Below are 24,991 nucleotides of genomic sequence, written 5' to 3' on the forward strand. Positions count from 1 at the left end.
TCTCTCTTATACTTAGACTTAAAGAGCCTACTCAATGTAATGATAGGTCTAAATATAATGGCTTTATTTACATGTTCTCTACCATGGCATTCAGAACTCAAGCACTAAAGTTTACATGAAGGCCTACGGTACTCACTGTTGGTCAACGTTAGTGATCCGGTACACACACAATAGCTTGACGTAATGGTGCATTTACACATTCTCTGCAAAGCTATGCTGTTTAATCACACAGAGGTGGAGCATTACAGTAGACACGCTTGCATGCAGTGTAAGGGAGGGAAAAGGTTCACACACAATAGTAGCAGTTGTATTTACACAAGACAGAGTCCATTAATATTTCAGTTTACAGCAAGCTTCTGAAAAGCCATTGGGAGTGACCAGGCACATTCCTTGTCCTTTTCAGGCAGCAGTGGGATGTTGTCTGACTGCTGCTGTACTCCAGGGAACTGGGAAGTGCTTACTTTTAAATCTTACTACTGTACCATAAAGACGTCGGACACTATTAATCTATGGCCTCAATCATATATAAAGTCAGGACCCTTGTGGGGGCCCTCGTAATGACCTTTAATTTATAAGTAGGGCCCAGAGTTTTTACTGGTCAGGTCAGGTGGAAAGGTAAACAACCTACAACACATGTTAATGGAGCCATTCAAGGATTAACACAGAAACATTTGGAACCAGCTGTAAAATATGTGTTTGTCAAAGGAATTGGATAAAAAGGAAAAGGAATTTACAAACACTGGGCTTCTGAACAAACACTGTATGTGAGTAACTTTTATGAATGCTCTCCTGCAGTTAACGACTTTCTCCTGTGTGCCTACGATAAAAAAGGTTGGGGAGCAATTTACATCTCCACCTCTGAATGCAACAGGCCTATTTCAGCAGGTACTCTAGCAGTCACACTCCTGTTGGTTCTAAAACTGTGAAAAGGCATAAATGGACACAAAATAATACAATTATTCTACAAGGTTATTGATGGTGGAAATGTAAGCTTCTCCATTATCACCTTCATTGCACCATTAAATTCTACATTTTCATATAAGCCCCAACATGGCATGAAAAGGGTATGTGTCCCAAACAGCACTCTATTATCCTTGTAGTGCACTACTTTTGACTAGAGCCCTATGAGCCCTGGTCAAAAGTCGTGCACTATGTATAGGCAATAGGGTGCCATTTGGGACAGGCAATAGGGTGCCTTTGGGACACTGCCAAGGTGTTTCTTTAAATGTCCTCCAGACCAGCCTCACCTGGACAGGACTAGGGAAAGGAGGTTGTACCTGGTGCCAACATCTACACTCAGGAACATTGTAGGATTTCACTGTCCATCACTCTCTTTTATCGGAGAGGAAATTTAAAACAAAGTGAAGCAGTTTATTTACACTTGAGGGCCAATTGTACATAAAAAAACAAGTTATTTAATTGTTTGTCTTAAACTCTACAAAAGTCAGCTTTCTGACTCTCACTGTCTTTATCAGAAGTGTCACGGGCACAGTTCTAAGAGGACAAGACCACATACTGGGTAATTGCACTGGGGTTGTGTCAGAAGGGACAGGGGTTGCACACACATGAGCTTTTTCCATCTTTCAAAAGTTGCGTGCATATACAGTAGGTCAAAGTGAGATGGACTACCTTTGGTGACGCGCCAGCTCAACTACTACTCGCTATATCCTCTCTCTCTCTCTCTTTCTCTCGCAAATCAATTTCAATTCAATTCAATTTGCTTTATTGACATGATGTAACAATGTACATCTCTCTCTCTCTCTCTCTCTCTCTCTCTCTCTCTCTCTCTCCTCTCTCTCTCTCTCTCTCTCTCTCCTCTCTCTCTCTCTCTCTCTCTCTCTCTCTATGTTATTCTCACTCTCACACTTTCTCTAACTGTCTTTCTGTCTCTCTGTATCGCTCTCTCTCCTTCTCCCTCGCTTCCTCTTTTTCCACTCTAACACATAAATAAGAGTTATGGTGGTATGAACATGGGCTCCGGTCAAAGGCTGGTATCGATTACGTTTTACTATTGTGAACATGGAGTGGAAAAATGACCAGTTGAAAATGAATGTGGCCATAAGGATTAAGTATGGAACAATAACATGAAAATGTTTCCATTCTAGTTTAGTAAGTTGTTACTTGTGAATTCATAAAAGACACAGTCAACAGTCTGCAACAGTTAACCATCCATCAATGATTCAGCGAGTGTGGAACAGTAGGCTATGTTTTATGACTGATCTGGGTGTACATGTAGTGAATTTTAACAATATATACACGATCTATACATTAACTATACATTAGCTATACATGCCAGGGACATTCAAAGATGTCATTCAATTACAGTAACCTCCGAATGTATTGGCACCCTTGATAAACATGAGCAAACAATATTATAAAACTGGTTGTTTGGATCCTGGATTGCTGCTTGGACGAGCAGCGTTCCAAGCCGTGCAGTATTGGCCATCACAGACACACCTACAGTTTGTCTGCTAACAGTTCCATCTGAAAATGATCACTGTGCCTCCATAAGAATATCATGTTCATGTCGCTGTCCGAATAGTCTCTTGTATTTATCTCAACTCGCACATTATTTCCCCTTTGCTTCCAGCCTAGCATTTAGTTTGGTACAGCCAGGGTTAATATACTGTATGCCTCGCCGTCTGCCTGTCCGACCTCGGAAACAACGTTTCCCTTTTGAACTTCGATCTCTGTAGTACCATACATAGATTGAACATTGCCCAGACAAGCCAGTCGAAATCACACATCAACGTCATTATCTTGAATAGAAAAAAATCTCAAACAAATCTAAATGCAGCTAGTGTACGGTCATTCCAGCTTCAATGTATGACGTGACCGAGTTAACTGAAGTTGGCTAGCGCAAGTGATAAGAACTTTAATCCAGCCTGCATAGCAACCGTTTTGTATAGAACGGACGACCAGTCCAAAGATTTACTAAACCTTATTGTTCTATCTGTGACCAGTCCTTTTGCATCGCACCTACAGTTGAAGTCGGAAGTTTACATTCACTAAGGTTGGAGTCATTAAAACTTGTTTTTCAACCACTCCGCAAATTTCTTGTTAACAAACTATAGTTTTGGCAAGTCGGTTAGGACATCTACTTTGTGCATGACACAAGTCATTTTTCCAACAATTGTTTACAGACAGATTATTTCACTTATAATTTACTGTATCACAATTCCAATGGGTCAGAAGTTAACATACACTATGTTGACTGTTCCTTTAAACAGCTTGGAAAATTCCATAAAATTATGTCATGGCTTTAGAAGCTTCTGATAGGATAATTGACATAATTTGAGTCAATTGGAGGTGTACCTGAGGATGTATTTCAAGGCCTACCTTCAAACTCTGTGCCTCTTTGCTTGACATCATGGGATAATCAAAAGAAATCAGCCACGACCTCAGAAAATAAATTGTAGACCTCCACAAGTCTGGTTCATCCTTGGGAGCAATTTCCAAACGCCTGAAGGTACCACGTTCATCTGTACAAACAATAGTATGCAAGTATAAACACCATGGTACCACACAGCCGGCATACTGCTCAGGAAGGAGACGCGTTCTGTCTCCTAGAGATGAACGTGCTTTGGTGCGAAAAGTGCAAATCAATCCCAGAACAACAGCAAAGGACCTTGTGAAGATGCTGGAGGAAACAGGTACAAAAGTTTCTATATCCACAGTAAACGAGTCCTATATCGACATAACCTGAAAGGCCGCTCAGCAAAGAAGAAGCCACTGCTCCAAAACCGCCATAAAAAGCCAGACTACGGTTTGCAACTGCACATGGGATGGGCTACAGGACAATAGGCAAGCAGCTTGGTTTGAAGGCAACAACTGTTGGCGCAATTATTAGAAAATGGAAGAAGTTCAAGATGACGGTCAATCACCCTCGGTCTGGGGCACCATGCAAGATCTTACCTCGTGGGGCATCAATGATCATGAGGAAGGTGAGGGATCAGCCCAGAACTACACGGCAGGACCTGGTCAATGACCTGAAGAAAGCTGGGACCACAGTCTCAAAGAAAACCATTAGTAATACACTATGGATTAAAATCCTGCAGCGCACGCAAGGTCCCCCTGCTCAAGCCAGCGCATGTCCAGGCCCGTCTGAAGTTTGCCAATGACCATCTGGATGATCCAGAGGAGGAATGGGAGAAGGTCATGTGGTCTGATGAGACAAAAATAGAGCTTTTTGGTCTAAACTCCACTCGCCGTGTGAACACCATCCCAAAGAACACCATCCCAACCGTGAAGCATGGAGGTGGAAACATCATTCTTTGGGGATGCTTTTCTGCAAAGGGGACAGGACGACTGCACCGTATTGAGGGGAGGATGGATGGGGCCATGTATCGCGAGATCTTGGCCAACAACCTCCTTCCCTCAGTAAGAGCATTGAAGATGGGTAGTGGCTGGGTCTTCCAGCATGACAACGACCCGAAACACACAGCCAGGGCAACTAAGGAGTGGCTCCGTAAGAAGCATCTCAAGGTCCTGGAGTGGCCTAGCCAGTCTCCAGACCTGAACCCAATAGAAAATCTTTGGAGGGAGCTGAAAGTCCGTATTGCCCAGTGACAGCCCCGAAACCTGAAGGATCTGGAGAAGGTCTGTATGGAGGAGTGGGCCAAAATCCCTGCTGCAGTGTGTGTAAACCTGGACAAGAACTACAGGAAACGTCTCTGTAAGTGCGAACAAAGGTTTCTGTACCAAATATTAAGTTCTGCTTTTCTGATGTATCAAATACTTATGTCATGCAATAAAATGCAAATTAAATACTTAAAAATCATACAATGTGATTTTCGGGATTTTTGTTTTAGATTCCGTCTCTCACAGTTGAAGTGTAACTATGATAAAAATATACAGACCTCTACATGCTTTGTAAGTAGGAAAACCTGCAAAATCAGCAGTGTTTCCAATACTTGTTCTCCCCACTGTATATATATTACTTGTTAAACAAAATATTTCCACATTTAATTTAGCATACAATATAGCTCAAAATTTGTATTATTTATTTTATACAGTCTTTTTTGCTCATCTTTATCAAGGGTGCCAATTATTTTGGAGGTGACTGTACGTTACCAAGCTCTCCAGACCATCTTAGAGCATGGTGAGAACCCCAAAGAGAGAAGCTATTCATTCTCACTCATACACTATCACTTATATCAGTCTCTATATTGTCCCCAATCTATATTGTCCCCAATCTAATAAATACATACCTTGAATCCAGGGGGTCCGGGGTGACCAGGGTTTCCATGGGGACCAGGAGGACCCTCAAAACAGGAAGACACAATGTTGAGGAAAATTAAGATTAAGGAGAAAATGGGTTCATCAACCACACATTTGTTTCAAAGGAGTCACTGGAATCACTGTCTGAGTAACGTTACCGCATGTGGAGTTTCCACTCTCTGAGCTGACTCTCTGAGTCAGAGCTGAGCTCTCTCTCTCTCTCTCTCTGTGTTTCTGTAGGTGCTCTGTGGGCCATATGCCAATGCCTGTCTGTCTTTTTGTATTTCTGTCTGTCTAACTGTTTCTCTGCCTGCCTGCCTGCCTGTCTGAGTTATGACATATGGATGTGATTTTCCTCATCACTTTTCCACCAGCATCCCAGAAGCTCACAGAGCAGAGTGAAGGCAAGGCCAGTCACCCATTCCTATAGTCACAGTGGATACTCTGTCTCTCTTACAGGTGTTGTACCACAAACGGTGGGTACATGTATACTCCTTTTGGACCAGGCCTGCCAAATGTTTTAGCAGGGGACAAACTAAATATAACAACCAGATATAAATCCACTGGTGATTAATGGTAGGATAAGTCCTTTTGGGGAAACAGAACATAAATTCCAAACTAACCAAGTCGGCCCCATTCAACAGGGACAGGGACCAATAAGACTAGGGCTGTGCGGTGAACGTATTACCGCCACACCGGCAGTCACGAGGTCATGAAGGAAATCAAATTCACGGTAATTAGGCTTCTCCAAGCTCTGATGCTGGTGATGGTCCTTAGTAGCCTACCAAACAACTGCCTGGTACTCAGCACTCTATTGTCCCTCTAATCACTCTGACATCAATGCAAATGTATTTTGAAAATCTAATCAAATACTTAATGGGAGCCCATGAGCTCATGTTGTGCAACATTTCAATAGGCTATGCAATTGCACAAGAAAACAGAGCAATGGCCTCTACTAAAAATAGGAGGATCAGCTTTCTATAGGCTAGGCCTACTATATTTATTTCTCAACTTTCCTAATATTAAGAACATTACTTATTTACAACAGGAGTATAGCCTACCTGGCTGGCATGAAAATAAACCATGGTGGAAAGCGTACTCCATTCGCTATCTAGGTGCATAGATGACATGTATTTTTTTTCCTGCTGACCCTGATAATAATGGTCCATTCTAAATCAAAACAAATTATAACACATATATTATTTAGTGTATGTAAAGACAAGATTAAATGAAGAATAGTCTGATGGGTGACAATATTAGCCTATCACTTGTGAATGATATATTATCACTTGAGAATGATGCCCAGCATAAGAAACAATGCCTTATTTTGCGACTTTTTCAAATCATAGTTGCACCCTTAATGTAGCCTAGCCCATAGGCCTATATGTTTCATAAGGTTAGTATCACAACTAAAGTGGCCAAATAACTTCTTAAAATTAATCACATTAATACACTTTACAAGGGGTGTGTAGCCTAACTGGCATACATAAGCAGTGTGTGAGTTTCAATTTTGGGGAAGATTATTTTCAATATAAAAATGCACCTTTATAATAAAAGCATTACATTTCGATTTAGAGCATTAAAGAAATTGAATAATGTACGTATCTGAGCAAACCAGAAACCTTTCAATATATACATTCAAACAATACTTTAGAACCATTTAAATATAATACATTTGGAAGGTTGTGCGGGAATATGGTAGATGAAGGAATCAATCTATCTTTTTAGACTGTTAAGAGTATTTATTCTGGTCAATATGTCAGTGTATTATGTCTGTTTGTAACAGTGTGTTATATGTGAAAATGTGATCGTATTATAAATTGTATTTTAATGTTTAAGGACTCTTGGAAGATTAGTCCAAATGAGGACTATGCATAATTGCATTTGTCACTTTTGATAATGGTGTGTTCTGCTAATGGAACATTCGCGCTCATAGCCTACTGCCATGTGTGCATTGCTGTGCTTATAATGTGAAGAAATAGCCTCATAGTTTATCAACATTTTAAGCTAAACGTTCTGATCTGTTGAGTCAGCCACATTGCGTAAAAAGTTTTTGGGATGCTAGTGATTGTATTAATTTGGGATCTATCGCATCGCAGACTATGTTTTGAATATTTTTTTCTCGCACGGAATAGAATAGGTTGATCTTTGTACTATGTGGGATTGCAGATTGACATAGGCTAGTGCTTTTGCTGTTCGCTAGGCCTACTCATATTGTTGGGTGACGAAAAGTAAATGTGGACAGTCTTTCCAATATTTTCAACATGCACCTCGAATTGGATAACGCGCACAGTTGCATCCCCGATGTGTCTGTCTTCACTTTTAGCCTGTGAGAAAGACCCGGTCACGTGATGGAGCGTGCAGCACTCAGGGAGAAGCGCACATTGGCCACTGGCCGCAAAAGGCATGGATGTTTTTAGGGTGCATTACAGCCACACAAAGGGTATTCCGCCATGATATTCTTGGCATTATGAAGTGGTTGTCAATTTACTGATGTAGTGCGTACAGCCTGCGCAAAAAACAAAGCAGAGCTCAAGCAACTTTTCAAATCATCATTAGAGTCGCATCATGCAGCCTTACAATGTATTAAACATCTAAATATATAGCCCAACCTTTGTAGAACAACTAAAGTTACATTAATAACTCTAAATTAAGCCTTTACGAATACTTATTTATTTGTTAACCGCTCAACACAGAATAGCCACATGTGTGCACTCCCTCAAATCATTTGTAGAAAATTTCCTTGCCACGACTTCCACCGAAGGTAGTTCCTCTCCCTGTTCGGGCGGCGCTTGGCGGTCGGCGTCGCCGGTCTACTAGCCATCACCGATCCCTTTTTCCTTTTCTGTTTGTTTTGTCTTTGGTTCTTTCACACCTGGTTTCATTTGCCTTAATTTCCATGTGTATAATTTACCCTGTTGCCTGCCTAGGTTTGTGCGGGATTATTTTATTTGTGATGTAGCTCGGTTAGGTTGTGCCCATTTTTTGTTTCACGCATTTAATAAGCGTGTGTTATTTAGGAGCTTTCTTTGTTCCTCCTTGCGTGATTAACGGATTTCTCTGTTGTCGAGGGCGTTTGACTTTTTGTATTGTGCCATACCTGTAATTGGTGGACTTGCCCATTAAAAGTACGCATTTCAGACATCTCTGCTATCCTGCGCCTGACTCCTTCACCTAACGCAACACTGTCACAATCCTTTCTATTTTATTCAGCTTTGTTAAATTTTATTCTTCATGCTATAAAATAATGCCACGGAATTCTAAGCAAATGTTGTCTGCTAAATGAACTAGTGTAGCCCACTGGCATTTGGCATTGCCACATCAGGACCTAACATAAGGACAACTCAGAGTATGCTATTCTGTTCTTCTGAAATAGACTACATTTTCTTCATGTCATGCTTTTTTAGACCTGTCTAAAATAAATTATGAATTTATTGGGAAGGTGTAGGCTATATTACATGGATTAATTAGACTTTTTTAAATGTTCCAAAGGTATGCATCACTTGATTGTGTGGAAGCCAGGAGATGCTAAATGTGTTTATGTTAATTACTGTCAATTACCGTGAGACTGACAGCTATTTGCTTGACAATCACCAGCTGACAACATTTTGTGACCGCCACAGCCCTAGATAGGACCTGTAACGCTCGTCTTCCTCCTCGTCCGAAGAGGAGCAAGGATCGGACCAAAACGCAGCGTGGGTTGAATGCATAATAATTTTAATAATAATAACGAAGACGAAAAAACACTTGAACAAACTACAAAATAATAAACGACGTTAACAGACCTGAACTTGAGAACACAAAAACATGAACGCACGAACAGGAACAAACAAACAAACGAACGAACGAACGAACGGACGGACGGACGGACGGAAACAGTACCGTGTGGTGAACAAACACAGACACAGCAACAATCACCCACAAACAAACAGTGAGAACAGCCTACCTTAATATGGTTCTCAATCAGAGGAAACGTAAAACACCTGCCCCTGATTGAGAACCATATCAGGCTAGATAACAATGAACCCAACATAGAAACACATAGAAAAACATAGAATGCCCAACCAGCTCACGTCCTGACCAACTAAACACATACTAAACAAAGGAAATAAGGTCAGGAACGTGACAGGACCCTTTGTAAAATAAGATAGTGAAGGTGTCTTGTGAGTAGCCTGATAAAAAAAAGATAATATTAAATTATGTTGGAGAGAGATTAACTGCTGCGTTTAGACAACGTTGGACGTGCTGGGGTTATGTCCATCACAAGCACCTCTGGTGACAGGGATGATGACAGTTGAAGTTAAGACTTAAATGTGTTGATTTAGTTGTACATGAAAAGAAATGAGCTAAAAGCATTCTTGAACACAAAACCCTCTGACTCCCCAGGTTTCCTTTGTGGAGGAGAGAAGAGATAGGGGGAATTCATCTCAACCACATCCAGAGGATGAGGAGAGACAGAGGAGAGACTGACGAGGGACTGACAAAAGACAAAAAAAGACAGTGGAGAGACAGGGGATGGCCAGGTGCAAGTGTGTGGTTTAGTAATCCCGCCTATCTCTGTTATTATCTGTGCTTTATTATCAGCCTGCAGAAAAGGCAGCAGCCCACTCTCTCCTCCACATGCTGACCTGTCCCCTTAGCCCCAGTCCCAGCACAATAGCTGCACACAGCACACTGGCTGGACATATGGAGACACTTACCAGAAGCTCATCTACAGATTTTCTCTATTCAACCATTCAGTGCATCGCCCTGGATTTGCATTAGCTTGATATTATTAAAACATATGGAAATCATTATCTCCAAATACAAAGAGGAGAAAAAAAGAGAGAGAGAGAGAGAGAGAGATACAGAGAGAGTGAGAAGACAGAGAGAGACAGAATGGTGGAGAGACAATATCGTTAGAAGTAGACACACATGCAGAAAGTAACAGGTTAGTTTACACATGGTGCAAGTAATCGGAAGGTAGAGATATATGGAGATATGAGAAGAATTACTCAGTCTATCCTTCAGCCATGCAGTGTGTGGCCTGACATGGGAGGAGTGATCCTCTGTTCTCTCCTGAGTCCTGATAGTATTCGCAGTGATCCCTGTAAAAAGAGGCCTTTGGCTAGCATACAAGGGAAGACCTCTGCCCTGAGTGTGTACATCACACACACACTCACACATCAGCTCATGCCTAACACATTCGTCACATGCACACACACACACCCATACACACACAAACACACCTGACTCTCTCACCTTGGTCTGGGCCTGACCAGGTTTATAAAGTGGACCGACGATTTTTACAGGGGTAACACGTAGAGTGTTATATTCTTTAATAATAATAATACTTGACTAAAAATTATTTCATTTTAAGCGCTTTTCAAGACACCCAAAGTCACTTTAAATACACAAGAAAATCGGCAGGATAAAAAGCAATAAAATCACACATTAAAATAAGTAAGTACAGCGCATTCGGAAAGTATTCAGACTCCTTGACTTTTCCCACATTTTGTTACGTTACAGCCTTATTCTAAAATGTATTCAATTGTTTGTTTTTCTGTGCCTGGACACAATACTGTCTCGGAGCTCTACGGACAATTCCTTCGATCTCATGGCTTGGTTCTTGCTCTGACATGCACTGTCAACTGCGGGACCTTATATAGACAGGCGTGTGACTTTCCAAATCAAGCAATTGAATTTACCACAGGTGGACTCCAATCAAGTTGTAAAAACATCTCAAGGATGATCAATGGAAACAGGATGCACCTGAGCTCAATTTCGAGTCTCATAGCAAAGGGTCTGAATACTGAATACTTATGTAAATAAATAAATACGTTTTTATTTCGTTTTTTTTAACCTGTTTTCACTTTGTCATTATGGGGTATTGTGTGTAGATTGACGAGGAAAATGTATTATTTAATCAATTTTAGAATAAGGCTGTAACGTAACAAAATGTGGAAAAAGTGAATACACTCTGAATGCACTGTATATTCAAAGTACACTAAACATTAGAATAAAAAATGGAGAACACTAAACAAGATGACAGGCTAACCAGGGAAGTGAATTAGACAGAGAGTAAAAGCTAAGACAACAGATAATCAGGTAAGCCTGTATGGAGAGGTGTGTCTTTAGTGTGGACTTGAAAATGCGTATCAATTGTGAGATTCTGACATGGAGAGAGAGGGAGTTCCAGACTTGGGAGTCTGCACTGCTAAAAGCAGTTTACAGCCCATTAATACAGAACAGACATTCTAACACACTCTGAGGCCAAACGGATCGGAGAGAAACATGACGCCTGGAGCCAGATGACTTGAAGTCAGATAACAGACTTCTCAACGCTCGATTGTGCTCTACAACACGAGTGTTTAGAAATAAGAGGGGAGAGAGTATGTAGATCACATGAAATGACATCAAAGAAGTAACATAATGAAACTGTTGAATACAGTTAACTTAATATTGCAGTGGTTGGTTTTTCCTGGAAGAAAATGTGTGTGTACTGTATAAACAATATCCCAAATGTTATAAACAGTGAATGGAATGCCAGTACAGTGCTGAACGGCACTACGATCGACCTGCATCAGCATTCTGTCAGAACCCACTGATAGGCAGCTCCCCTTGGAAAGAACAGCAAAGACCTGATTTGGACCCAGGAACAATCATTTTGACATCCTCTTCAGTGGCACTACCAGGCTTCACTACACTCAGTTTCACTTTCCTTTCTACAGTCTTTACTTCATGACACAGTGAGCGTAATAATTCAATTAGCAATCATGCTAATGCCCTTCCCTCACTCCATTCGAGGCCTACTGCAGCTACTGCACTGCTAGCTACTGAACTACACAATATACCACCTTCACACTGCCCATGCTGCCTGCACTGCACTGAGGGTCAGTTCCCTACCACAAAGCCCCCTTTGACTGCGGCCCAGGCACCAGGCCTTTCCCTATAGGGCTGGGTGGTATCCTCCTCAGGCAGGGCTTTCTTTGAGCGCTAGCCGGCAGGCTTGACGACTGGGCTGAGGAACGCAGGTGTGACGCTATCACGTGTCTGAAGAGGAAGAGGTGGAGGAGGTAGTGGTGGAGGTGGTGAGACTGTCTACCCAGAGTCAGACATGACACCTCTCTGTCAAGAAGAGATAGCGCTTAGCGAGCTCAGCAAGCTAGTGAGTTTGCTCACGTTCACACAGCACCGACTGCCACCAACGCTACTACCTACAGAAGCTGAGCTGTGAAGATAAATGGGGGATAGTTGTACGTCTAGACGGCTCGCGTGTGCTCTCTCCCTGTGTGTTGAGCGACGGTTGCTGGATTACATATCACGTCTCTGTGTCAAAGGTGAAAGGTCAAATGAGGTCGAGGGCTTCTTAAAGCTTAGGTTTCACGACTTGCTTCAGTCCTGTGAAAACCGTTTTCGTAATCAGTATCCACCTTCCAGAGCAATCAAGGACCGTTTCAGAAGGTGTACGAGGGCCATAGAAAAGAAGCGGCGTGTTACTGCAACGCCATTGCACTATTTCAATGGCGGATCGTGCCTTCGTCCAGATCAGAAGAATCAAAGTGGTTCCTTTGGGTTTCTGTTTGCTGAGCCAAAGAGAAGAGATATCCAGATCCACTTGACAGGCGGGCAGAAACTCAACCACTTACTTTAGCCCATCATACAGTCTTGGGGGGGCGAATCTTAACTTTCACTTTAAGTCACATTTTCACTTAGTCTCCAATTGACATCAATGCATGACTAAGTGAACATTTGAGGATTCGACCGCCCCATACGGTATAAGATATTGCACCGCCAAATCACTCAAGGATCATTCATTCCATAGTGAATTGGAGTGAGTGGTCTCAGGCTCTTGATCATGAATGAACTGTATGGAGGTAGTGTACTGGAGGGAGGTGGTAGTGAGCACTAGGTTAGCTCTTAAATTAATTTAATAAGATGGGGACAAAGCCCTCTTTCTTCAGTTAAAGTGATTGGGTTCCTACAGCCTACCCCTCTGAGGCCTCGTCCCAGCCCCCAGCCCAGAGACACAGGGCAGGCATAGTAGCACAGTCTCACAGAGTAGGCAGGTACCTTAGCTCCTGCACACGCACATACAGTACAACCTAGCCAGAGGGCATCTGTCTCTTTCTTAACTCACGTCCTGTACTCCATCCTTGACATCTATTTATCCCAAACACAGGGATATCTTGTTTTTCAAAAATAGAAAATCCCCGACAAGCCAAATAAGAGAAGAGCTGATGCTCTATCTTACATTTCTACTCTTGATCCACTGATCAACTAGTTTCCTGTGATACTGATAGAACTCTGCTGGGGGTGGATTTAGTCCTGCTTAAAGTCTATACTGAGCATCAATTTTAATTTGACATGGTTTAGTTGGGTTAACATGGGTTAGATTGAAAGTGCGACAGCTACAGAGAAAAGCATTGCCCTATGAGGTCACAGAGAGTCTAACCCCGACAACAACAACCGTCAGAAAGAAAAAACATCAACACGTTTCTGTTCATAATAACAAACAAACTCCTACACTGTTCTCAAACGCAGTCAACGATTGAAAATAGTTCCCCAAGTGGAGAAGACTGAAAATAGCGAAGGATTCAATTTACACCGCCAATACACTGAAGATACTCATACAAGTAGAAGTACCTAATATAGAAGCTAAGTGAAAATGAAGCACTAGCACTGTATAAATACCTGATAGTATGGTATTTTCGTACAAATCCAGAGATCTTTATCTCAGTTTTGCATAACGTACTCATTCTTTAACACCTGAATTGCTCCTATATTCCCCATACCTTGAAGACCTTATGTGATGAACTCAATGACTAGGTTTCACTCACTCATTTGACTTTGGTGCCATTGACTATCATAGTGTTACAGCTATTTCTTGTTCTCCAGCTTTAGAGGCATACTTTGGCAGCAGACGAACAGTGTGATCAGAGCCAATGGAAACTAAACCTAGGATGATTTATGCTCCATAATCCAAAGATGTTATTGAGTACTTAATCATAATGCTCAAAAAGCTTGTCTGTTTCAAGTCACTATTAATCAAATTAAATCAAATCAAATGTTATTTGTCACATGCGCCGAATACAACTGGTGTTGTAGACCTTACAGTGAAATGCTTACAAGCTCTAACCAACAATGTGGTTAAAAAAATACCTTAAAAAAAATACGAATAAGAAATAAAAGTAACAAATAATTTAAGAGCAGCAGTAAAATAACAATAGCAAGGAAATATACAGCGGGAACCGGACGTGAATGTGGGGGGCACCGGTTAGTCGAGGTAATTGAGGCAATATGTAAATGCAGGTAGAGTTATTACAGTGACTATGCAAAGGGGGGGGGGGGGGGAAATGCAAATAGTCTGGGTAGCCATTTGATTAGATGTTCAGGAGTCTTATGGCGCTCTGGTACCGCTTGCCATGCGGTAGCAGAGAGAGCAGCCTATGACTAGGGTGGGTGGAGTCTTTGACAATTTTTAGGGCCTTCCAGTGACACTGCCTAGGATAAAGGTCCTGGATGGCAAGAAGCTTGGCCCCAGAGATGTAATGGGCCGTTCGCACTACCCTCTGTAGTGCCTTGCGGTTGGAGGCCAAGCAGTTGCCATACCAGGCAGTGATGCAACCAGTCAAGATGCTCTCAATGGTGCAGCTGTAGAACCTTTTGAAGGATCTGCGGACCAATGCCAAATCTTTTCACTCTCCTGAGGGGGAATAGGTTTTGTCGTAACCCCTTCACTACTGTCTTGGTGTGCTTGGACCATGTTAGTTTGTTGGTGATGTGGACACCAATTAACTTGAAGCTCTCAACCTTCTCCAGTACAGCCCCGTAGATGAGAATGGGGGCGTGCTCGGTCCTCTTTTCCTGAAGTCCACAATCATCTCCTTTGTCTTGATCAAGTTGAGGGAGAGGTTGTTGTCCTGGCACTACACAGCCAGGTCTCTGACCTCCTCCTTATAGGCTGTCTCGTCGTTGTCAGTGATCAGGCCTACCACTGTTGTGTCATCGGCAAATTTAATGATGGTTTTGGAGCAGTCAAGAGTGAACAGGGAGTACAGGAGGGGACTGAGCATGCACCCCTGAGTGGCTCTGGTGTTGAGGATCAGCGTGGCAGATGTGTTGTTACCTACACTTACCACCTGGAGGCGGCCCGTCAGGAAGTCCAGGATCCAGTTGCAGAAAGAGGTGTTAAGTCTCAGGGTCCTTAGCTTATTGATGAGCTTTGAGGGCGCTATGGTTTTAAACGCTGAGCTGTAGTCAATGAATAGCATTCTAACATAGGTGTTCCTTTTGTCCAGGTGGGAAAGGGCAGTGTGAAGTGCAATAGAGATTGCATCACCTGTGGATCTGTTAGGGCAGTATGCAAATTGGAGTGGGTCTAGGGTTTCTGGATTAATGGTGTTGATGTGAGCCTTGCCCAGCTTCAAAGCACTTCATGGCTACAGACGTGAGTGCTACGGGTCAGTAGTCATTTTGGCAGGTTACCTTAGTGTTCTTGGGTACAGGGACTATGGTGGTCTGCTTGAAACGTGTTGTTATTACAGACTCAGACAGGGAGAGGTTGAAAATGTCAGTGAAGACACTTGCCAGTTGGTCAGCACATGCTCGGAGTACATGTCCTGGTAATCCGTCTGGCCCTGCGGCCTTGTGAATGTTGACCTGTTTAAAGGCCTTACTCACATCGGCTGCGGAGAGCGTGATCACACAGTTGTCTGGAACAGCTGTTGCTCTCATGCATGTTTCAGTGTTACTTGCCTCGAAGCAAGCATAGAAGTATTTTACTTCACCTGGTAGGCTCATGTCACTGGGCAGCTCTCGGCTGTGCTTCCCTTTGTAGTCTGTAATAGTTTACAAGCCTTGCCACATCCGACGAGTGGCAGTTCTACTCTTTAGCTCAGTGCGGATGTTGCCTTTAATCCATGGGTTCTGGTTGGGGTATGTACGTACAGTCAATGTGGGGACGACATCATTGATGCACTTATTTATGTAGCCAGTAACTGATGTTGTGTACTCATCAATGCCATCGGAAGAATCCTGGAACATATTCCAGCATCTGCTTCATCTGACCACTGTTATTGACCGAGTCACTGACTCTTCCTGCTTTAATTTTTGCTTGTAAGCAGGAATCAGGAGGATACAATTATGGTCAGATTTGCCAAATGGAGGGCGAGGGAGAGCTTTGTATGCGTCTCTGTGTGTGGAGTAAAGGAGGTCAGAGTTCTTTTCCCTCTGGTTGCACATTTACAATGCTGGTGGAAATTTGCCAAAACGGAACTAAGTTTCCCTGCATTAAAGTCCCCGGCCACTAGGAGAACCACCTCTGGATGAGCGTTTTCCGTTTGCTTATGGTGGTATACAGCTCATTGAGTGCAGTCTTAGTGCCAGCATTGGTCTGTGGTGGTATGTAGACAGCTACAAAAACACGGATGAAAACTCTCTAGGTAGATATTGTGGTCTACAGCTTATCATGAGATACTCTACCTCAGGCGAGCAAAACCTTGAGACTTCCTTAGATATCGTGCGCCATCTGTTGTTTACAAATATACATAGACCACCACCCCTTGTCTTACCAGAGGCTGCTGTTCTATCCTTCCGATACAGTGTAAAACCCGCCAGCTGTATGATGTTCATTTCGTCGTTCAGCCACGACTCGGTGAAACATAAGATATTACAGTTTTTAATGTCCCGTTAGTGGAATAATCTTGTACATAGGTCATCGATTTTATTTTCCAATGATCGCATGTTTGCCAATAGAACGGATGGCAGTGGGGTTTTACTTGCTCGCCTAAGAATTCTCAGAAGGCAGCTCCCTTTTTCCACGTCTTCTCTTTACGCAAATGACGGGGATTTAGGCCTGTTCCCGGGAAAGCAGTATATCCTTCACGTTGGACTGGTCAGACTCGTTAAAGGAAAAAGCTTCTACCAATTCGTGGTGAGTAATCGCTGTTCTGATGTCCAGAAGTTATTTTTGGTCATAAGAGATGGTAGCAGCAACATTATGTACAGAATAAGTTAGAAGATAAGTTACAAACAATGTAAAAAAAACTAACAAAATAACACAGTTGGTTAGGTAGGAGCACGTAAAATGTCAGCCATCCTCTCCAGCGCCATTCTAATGGTGTTATTTGTATGTATTGATGTTGGAATATAGACAGTACAATGGATCAGACAAGGGAACAGGATCCACAGAGCTTAGCATAAAGAATGTAGCAAGCTACAGTACGTGATTCTGAATGGAAAGAAAGAGTGAAGGATGGGAGTTTTTTTTAATGAAGCTTGTCTGTCATTGGTTATAGTGCATAGGTTCTCAATCTTTTTCATTTCGAGGTTCACTGAAACTCCCACTTCCTGGTTGAGAATTACTGTTTGAGTGTACACCAAGAGAATCAGGAATACAACAAAGAGAAACTCACCCGTGACCCACTCTTCCCTGGCATCCCTGGTTTCCCAGGAGGTCCTTGAAGTCCCTGGAAGGGGAACATAAAAGATGTCAATGAATTAAAGCAGGAAGTAAGAACACTAACCAACTGTTTACAAGAAAGGGCTTGAATTGATTGATTGAATCCACGTGGAAGAACAGTGCTTGAAAAAAAATAGTTGTGAAAGAACTTGAGAGTTGGAAATGTAACATGCAATCCACATGATGACATGTCATTGCTAGGTAAGCGAATTGCCTTCATTAGCCTTAATTAAGTTGGCAGTAAAACACCTCTCCATCCACCCAGTACTGCTATACTTGGCAGCCTCAAAACCTATTTTCAGAAATTGCATATCGAAACAAGGCTTCGTTCTTTTCCTTGCCATTCTGTGTAGGCTATTACATTCAGTACAGCTTAGGTCTTTGGTTTAAATGTTGGCAGAGTCGCTGAGAGTGTATTGTTAAGCCTGCTACGGCTCACTCCCACTGAAACCAATATTTTACCAGTTCCAAAACCACTACAGTGCTTGGATATGGAAGTGTGAGTCATTGTGCTGGGAGCAAGCAGGGGGTCCTGGCCTGGACGGTGGACCAGGGCCTGCGTTGCTCGGGTCCAACCACAGCCACTCTTGTTAATTACGGGCATCAGCTAGCTTTAAACCAATTACACACATGGATTAGCCCAGCTCTCAAAGGTCATTGCTAATGAGGGGTCAGCCTCTACAAATCCAAGCAGTGCAGACTATTGGTTTGAAATGTTAGGTTTGGTTCTCATTTCCACATTTCCACTAGCACCAGGCTCATAAAAACACAGAGGAAAGAGGAAATGAAAAATAAAACAGCTTAATATGACATTCGGTTTTGTTAACATACAGTAGGAACTTAATGGTGTACATATAACATACTTGCTCTGGAGAAGGCTTGATATTTCATAGAATTGTTGATATTTGGACACTTTAACTACCCTACTAAGACTTTAACTTCTACTAACTTTTTGGGGGGGCTTTTTTTCGGAGCTGGAGCTGAGTCTGAAAATGCACCACAAGACTACTACAAAGACTTCTTTAAACAGACATTGAGACAAGTCTCTATCGAACAAGCCTGTAAGTACCCATTGAGGAGACCTGTTCTCGGAGAGTGCTGCTGGAGTACAGTGCTGAAAGAAGACTGTTTATGCTCTGGTGTGGTCCAAAGTTGAAATGACACTGACAGCTTGAATATATCAACGACCATTGTGGGCTATGCCAGGACCCATGTGTAGCCGCACAGATGCCAGGCTTGCACTGCAGTGGGGTTCAACAGTGTTTGAAGACTACAATAGTCAGACTGGCGGTCACAAACTCACACGTGAGTAAGGCCCTCAAACGAAGATTGGCGACAGTTCTATAAAAATTCCAGTAAATTTGTAGAATTGCAATGCTATGAAGAATATCTACTCTATAATTCTACTGACACGAATAGAAACAAATTGTAGTTGTGGGATTTTTCCGTTCTAAATTACAGAGTTATTCTAGCTGGTGTAAACCTAGGAAAACAGACCTGTGTTTCATAGCAGTGGAACTTGAAAGGCATTCTTACACATTATCATGCCAGAAGAGGAGACACACACTAGGCCTAGATCCTGGTAACGTCAACCTTGACCAAGCATGAGGAGGATGGATCCAGCTCTGCATCAGCTAGCTCTCCAATAAACATGTTTCTCACAGCTTTAGGTGGCTATGACGTACATAGCAGTGTGGATGCCCTCACTGCAGAAGTACGAGCGAGGCTCAGTTAACAATGGAAAATGTGGGGGAAAACGTCATCAGTACCCAAGGCCAGTGAATTTATTCACAGCAGGGCCTGCATAATGTGCATAAATTTATTCAATATAACAAGTAACAGCCATTATATATATATATATATATATACATCCAAAAATGAGCTATGCCATACTTTGAGTACAATGAATGGTCTGAAAAGGTCTGACAAAAATATCTGAGATCAATATTTGATTTAGCTTTGAACAGAGTTAAGGGCAGACATTGACATAGTAGCCCAAGCAAGTGTGATCAACTACTACATCAACATAAAACATTGTGAGAAGATTTTTGGTCGCTTTGGATCTTGACGCCACAATATAATACATGAAAACATCTGAAATAGTCTATGATGAAGGCCAAGAAGTGTCTGAAATGACTGATAACTCACATTTCATGAGATCTTTCAAAAACAAGCAAAGCCTCAAGCCTGCAATCACATCTGGGCACCATAACATTGCAAGGTTCCAACAAGAACAAATGACCTACACGCTATGAGCTATCAATGGTCTGTTACGAGCTGGACAGTCATGCTTGTTATAGTTTTGAAAGCTGTTCAAACATCTGACATGAGTCATAAAAAGGTAATTTCTTAATACAATGGTGAGTTTGCTTTCTTGGAAATCCATGTATCATTTTCATTGATTTCCCAAGACGAGAAAGACACTTCCCAAGACACCACAACCTCCACCACAACCTCCACTACAGGCTTGAAATCCCAACACAGGTTTAACTCAACAAAATGGACCAGAATCGTCATTTTAACACACTCAACAAATCCCATTCCAATCCCAACCACCAAGCCAAGCATTCCTTGCACTTCATATTAGAACCCCAAGCACTTCATGCGACGTATGGTTGGTTCCGAAGCTGTCAAATGTTCCGAGGTGCTTCATCCACCATGACCTTTGAACCTGCTCTAAAGGTCTCCATTCTTCCTACAGTCACACACCCTTCTGGGAGGAATCTCTCACCCCGGCGTCAGGCCCTCAGTTCAGACACACAGACCACTGGCTGGCGGGGCCCTTCTGTGGGCCCGACTATTTCTACCCATCCCGCTAAAAAGGAAATCTCACATTAGCAAGCAACACTCTGAAGAGTAGCTAGCACCGGCCCACAAGCCGTTTATACTTGATAAGGGGGGCGCTAGCGAGCAGGCTATAGGGTAGGTCACATTTTGGTGAGCTCCTGCTGATTTACTAGATAGAATAATACAAATTAAAAAAGAGATACTGTAGATGAAGCCTATGCAACGTGTTCCAATAAACTGAACAGATGCAAAACTGAAATCCGGTGAACTATTAAAAGTGACACTTCTAAGTGACACCACACAGACAGGGCTCAGGGGGGCACTTCGATGTCTGTAACCCATGGAAGGACTTCATGTCAGGGGCTTTTTAAGAGGGCTGAACCTACTCCACCCACCCAACCCCCTACCGCCTCGCCATCCACAGAGCGACTTAGCGTCAAGCTCCCTGCTTGTTTAACATAATGGGTGGAGAAGGGATTTCGGGGCAGAACAGTACAGAACAGCTCCCAAAGCTCAGTGTGAAATATATCAGGAGTTTAAAACATCAGCCTGCTGCCACACATGCCAGGCAGGTTAGGAGTCCCTCCTGTACATTAAATATATACATACTGTACATACACACACCAGTGGAGGCTGCTGAGGGGACAACGGCTCATAATAACATCCAGAACGGAGCAAATGGAATGGCGTCAGACACCTGGAAACCATATGTTTGATGTATTTGATACCATTCCAATGATTCCACTCCAGTCAGTACCACAAGCATGTTCTCCCCAATTAAGGTTCCGCCAACCTCCTGTGACACACATCTCTATTTAAAAACATGTTCTTACCACTGGTCCCGGTTCTCCCTTTAGTCCAGGTGGTCCCGGCCCAGCCAGCAGTGAGAACTGGGTCGGTTCCAGGTCCCAGGTTTGGAAGCCATCTGTGGCAGGCGGAGTGACAGAGATAAACAAGGTGGGTTTGACAGCCTCCACACTGGTCACTCTGGGCTCCGGTTTCTTTGCAGCCAGCACGGTCAGCTGCTTTCTCTGGATGTAAAGGATGGAGGTGTTTGAGTTTGAAGAAGAGCCTTGTTTGGATGCTGCCGTGGTTTGGAGGTCTGGCTTCTTCTTTAGTGGCCGGGCGGTGGTGTAAAGGGTTGGTGCAGCAGCCAATCTGCTCCCTGTGGGTTTTGGGGTTTTAACACCAGGTTCCACCGCCATGCTCTTTTTAGCACTGCTGTCGCCACGGGATGTTGGCTTTGGGGATGTTTGTGTTCCGCTGGTCCTGAGGGGTACAGTAACAGTTTGAGTCTTGGCCACTAAGGGGTGCTCTAATCCTGGCCTGGCCATTGTCGGGGCGACAGTCGCAGGAAGGGACAGGGACATAGTTCCAGACTTTGGTGTGACAAAACTCTCACGCACGGAGAGGGTTGGCGCCACTGTGGGGCGGTTGGTCGGGACAACAAGCTTAGTCCTGGTTCTGTCCCCAGTCAAGACCAGACTAGGACTCTGGACTTTCCTGGTTACCTCAGTCGACAGCAGAGGAGTGTTGAGGGTGACAGTAAAGTTTGGGTTGGAGGGGATCAGAGGTAGCAGGGGTGGGAGATTTACAGGCCTGTAGGTGTCGGCCTCCCTGCAGTGTTTCTTTATGTACTTACAATAGTTATGAGCTGCCTTGGCAGAGGGGTAAATATCAAACTGGCAAATGGCACCCTCAAACTGCACTGAGTTCTGGGCCCTTTTACCCAAGAGGAAAGAGCCCTCGGGATCCAGGGCCTCCTCTTTTTTAGAATGCAGATCTGCATGTACACTAGTCTTCCCACAAGAAGTATATAACGAGACCCTCTGGCCTCGGATGTCCAGGGCCAGGCTGTGCCACAGGCCGTTGTGAACGTCATAGTCAAAATGGACAGAGTCCTTCTGGCCAACGTAGACCAGGACCTTCCCCGGGATGAACTGGACCCCCAGCTGCAGTCTCTTCCTCTTGGACAGGACGGTGAAGAGGAAGGCGCTGTTGATGCGGTGGGAGCTCAGGCTGAGGATCAGAGAGAGGTTGGTGGTGGGATAGGAGGCAGTGGGGAGGATGGAAGACAGGGGGGCCTGGATCCGGGCCCGCTGGGTGAGGATGACCCCAGACTTAAAGGGGATGACCCCCTGTGGAGCAGCACGGGCCCCTGAGGATGATGAACCCCCTCCGGTCCTTGTCCCTGTGAGCCCCAGCTGCTGTAAGACGTCCACATCTACAGAGAACCAGAAGAAACACACCATCAGACACATCACACAATGGCCATATCTACAGAGAAAGAGGACAGAGACACACAGATCACAGAAATCCCACCATGTCTACATCTGTAGACAAGCAGAAGAAACACACCATCCGACAAATCACACAATGTCACATATCTACAGAGAACCAGAAGAAACACACCACAGATCACACAATGACCACATCTCATACAGTAGGAGTGCAAAACCTATCCAGACAGTCTAGACAGAGAATGGAAGTTCAATAGGGTTAAAAAGTGTTCCAAAACTAGCGTGTTTTAGACACAAAGACTCAACATCAGGGTGCTTATAGACAGTTCACAGATAATGTCAGATTACTGGTTGCAAAGGTGTGATGTGACAGCAAAGTGGCATGGTATTTATCATGATGTTTGTCTTTTCTGTCTGCCCTCACGAAAGAAGGAGTGAGTAATAGTGATGTGGACTTGACGTTCAGCCATCTTTACAGGATTTCTGAGAGACAGAGAGCCTCTTCTGAGTTGCAAAATGTAAATAACGTGTTTGGTTTAATTCAGTAGTGGCATTCAAATGTTGTCAAAGTCATAGACTGGCAATATGGTCCATCAATCATGGCACGCTTTAAGCAAAACAACAGTGAAGATGCAGGGAAAATCTGAGAAGTATAGTTTGATTGTGAACAATGCATTAATTTTCTGATACCAGACATCACTCATGCACTAAAATAGATGGAGCATGCCTTTCTGATACCTTGTGGACAGTGTTCATTGTATTCAAGTACAGCTGCAGGATCAACTCATTTTATAGTCTTATAGTCCATGGGCCAAAGTTATTTGTGGAATTTCTTTCCTTCTTAATGCGTTTAGGACAATCAGTTCTGTTGTGACAAGGTAGGACATTAGACTGGTAAAAATCTGTCCTTGGTCCGATGAGTCCAAATTTTGGATTTTTGGTTCCAACCGCCGTGTCTTTGTGAGACGCAGAGTAGGTGAACAGATGATCTCCGCATGTGTGGTTCCCAATGTGAAGCATGAAGGAGGTGTGGTGATTGGTGGTGCTTTGCTGGTGACATGGTCTGTGATTTATTTAGAATTCCAGGCACTCTTAACCAGCATGGCTACCACAGAATTCTGCATCGATACGCCATCCCATCTGGTTTGCACTTAGTGGGGCTATCATTTGTTTTTCAAAAGGACAATGACCCAACACACCTCCGGGCAGTGTGAGGGCTATTTGACCAAGAAAGAGAGTGATGGATTGCTGCTTCAGATGACCTGGCCTCTACAATCACCCAACCTCAACCCAATTGAGATGGTTTGGGATGAATTGGACCACAGAGTGAAGGAAAAGCAGTCAACAAGTGCTCAACATATGTGGGAACTCCTTCAAGACTTTTAGAAAAGAATTCCAGGTGAAGCTGGTTGAGAGAATGCCAACAGTGTGCAAAGCTGTCATCAAGGCAAAGCGTGGCTACTTTGAAGAATCTCAAATATAAAACATATTTTGATTTGTTTAACACTTTCTTGGTTACTACTTTATTCCATGTGTTATTTCATAGTTTTGATGTCTTCACTATTATTCTACAATGCAGAAAAAAAAGAAGAAGAAAAAAAAAGAAAAACCTCTTGAATGTGTAGGTGTGTCCAAACTTTTGACTGGTACTCTATATATTTCCATACTATGAGATAGGAATAATACTGTGAAATTGTGAAAATGATGATAATTCCCTTTTAGTGTAAGAGCTGTTTGAAAACACCACCTGAAATTTCTGCCTGTTTTTGTGGGATGGAGTTTTGGCCTACCTGGTGACATCACCAGGCGTTAAATTAGTTGATAGACTAATAAGAAAGAGAGCTCCAAACCTCTCTGCCAATAACAGCTTGTTTTTAGTTCCGACCCCCCCCCCCCCCCCCCACTCAGAACACTCCCAGATAGTCCTAGCAAAATTGTTTGTTGAGAAATTTCTCTTTGCTATGAAGCAAATCTTTGGTTTGTTTTACCATTTTCAGTGAAAACAATAACAATAAGGTACCCAATGTTACTCGGAAATTATTTAATGTTGATCATTTGAAAATTGCACCTTTAACAACAACGGATATCCACAGATCTACAGCGCAGACAAAAAAAAAAGTATATTTTCTTTGTCTGGAAATAATATGTTCTGCTGAGTAAAGATGACTGTAAGAGGAGGCCAGATTTAAGGGTTATTAAGTTGTATAGTGAAAACATTACAGTAGCTTGGATGTTCCATGATTTAATTACATCTTATGGGAATGAATGGAGGTTAAATATAATTGTTGTAACCATATGCCAG

General features: G+C 43.0%; 1 protein-coding gene across 2 annotated transcripts in view; it reads right to left on the minus strand.

Moving 5' to 3' along the window:
- The window catches only part of col27a1b (collagen, type XXVII, alpha 1b), a 155,849-nt gene that overhangs the window by 112,851 nt on the left and 18,007 nt on the right, over positions 1–24,991 (minus strand). For both annotated transcript variants that reach the window (XM_071402508.1, XM_071402507.1), the window contains exons 3-5: positions 21,283–22,673; positions 17,616–17,669; positions 5,211–5,264 (exon numbers count right to left, since the gene is read on the minus strand). In XM_071402508.1, the coding sequence (XP_071258609.1) occupies positions 5,211–5,264; positions 17,616–17,669; positions 21,283–22,673 (1,499 nt within the window). The remainder of the gene's footprint in view (positions 1–5,210; positions 5,265–17,615; positions 17,670–21,282; positions 22,674–24,991) is intronic.

The sequence above is a fragment of the Salvelinus alpinus genome, chromosome 5 (assembly GCF_045679555.1).
Source record: "Salvelinus alpinus chromosome 5, SLU_Salpinus.1, whole genome shotgun sequence".
Classification (NCBI taxonomy): domain Eukaryota; kingdom Metazoa; phylum Chordata; class Actinopteri; order Salmoniformes; family Salmonidae; genus Salvelinus; species Salvelinus alpinus.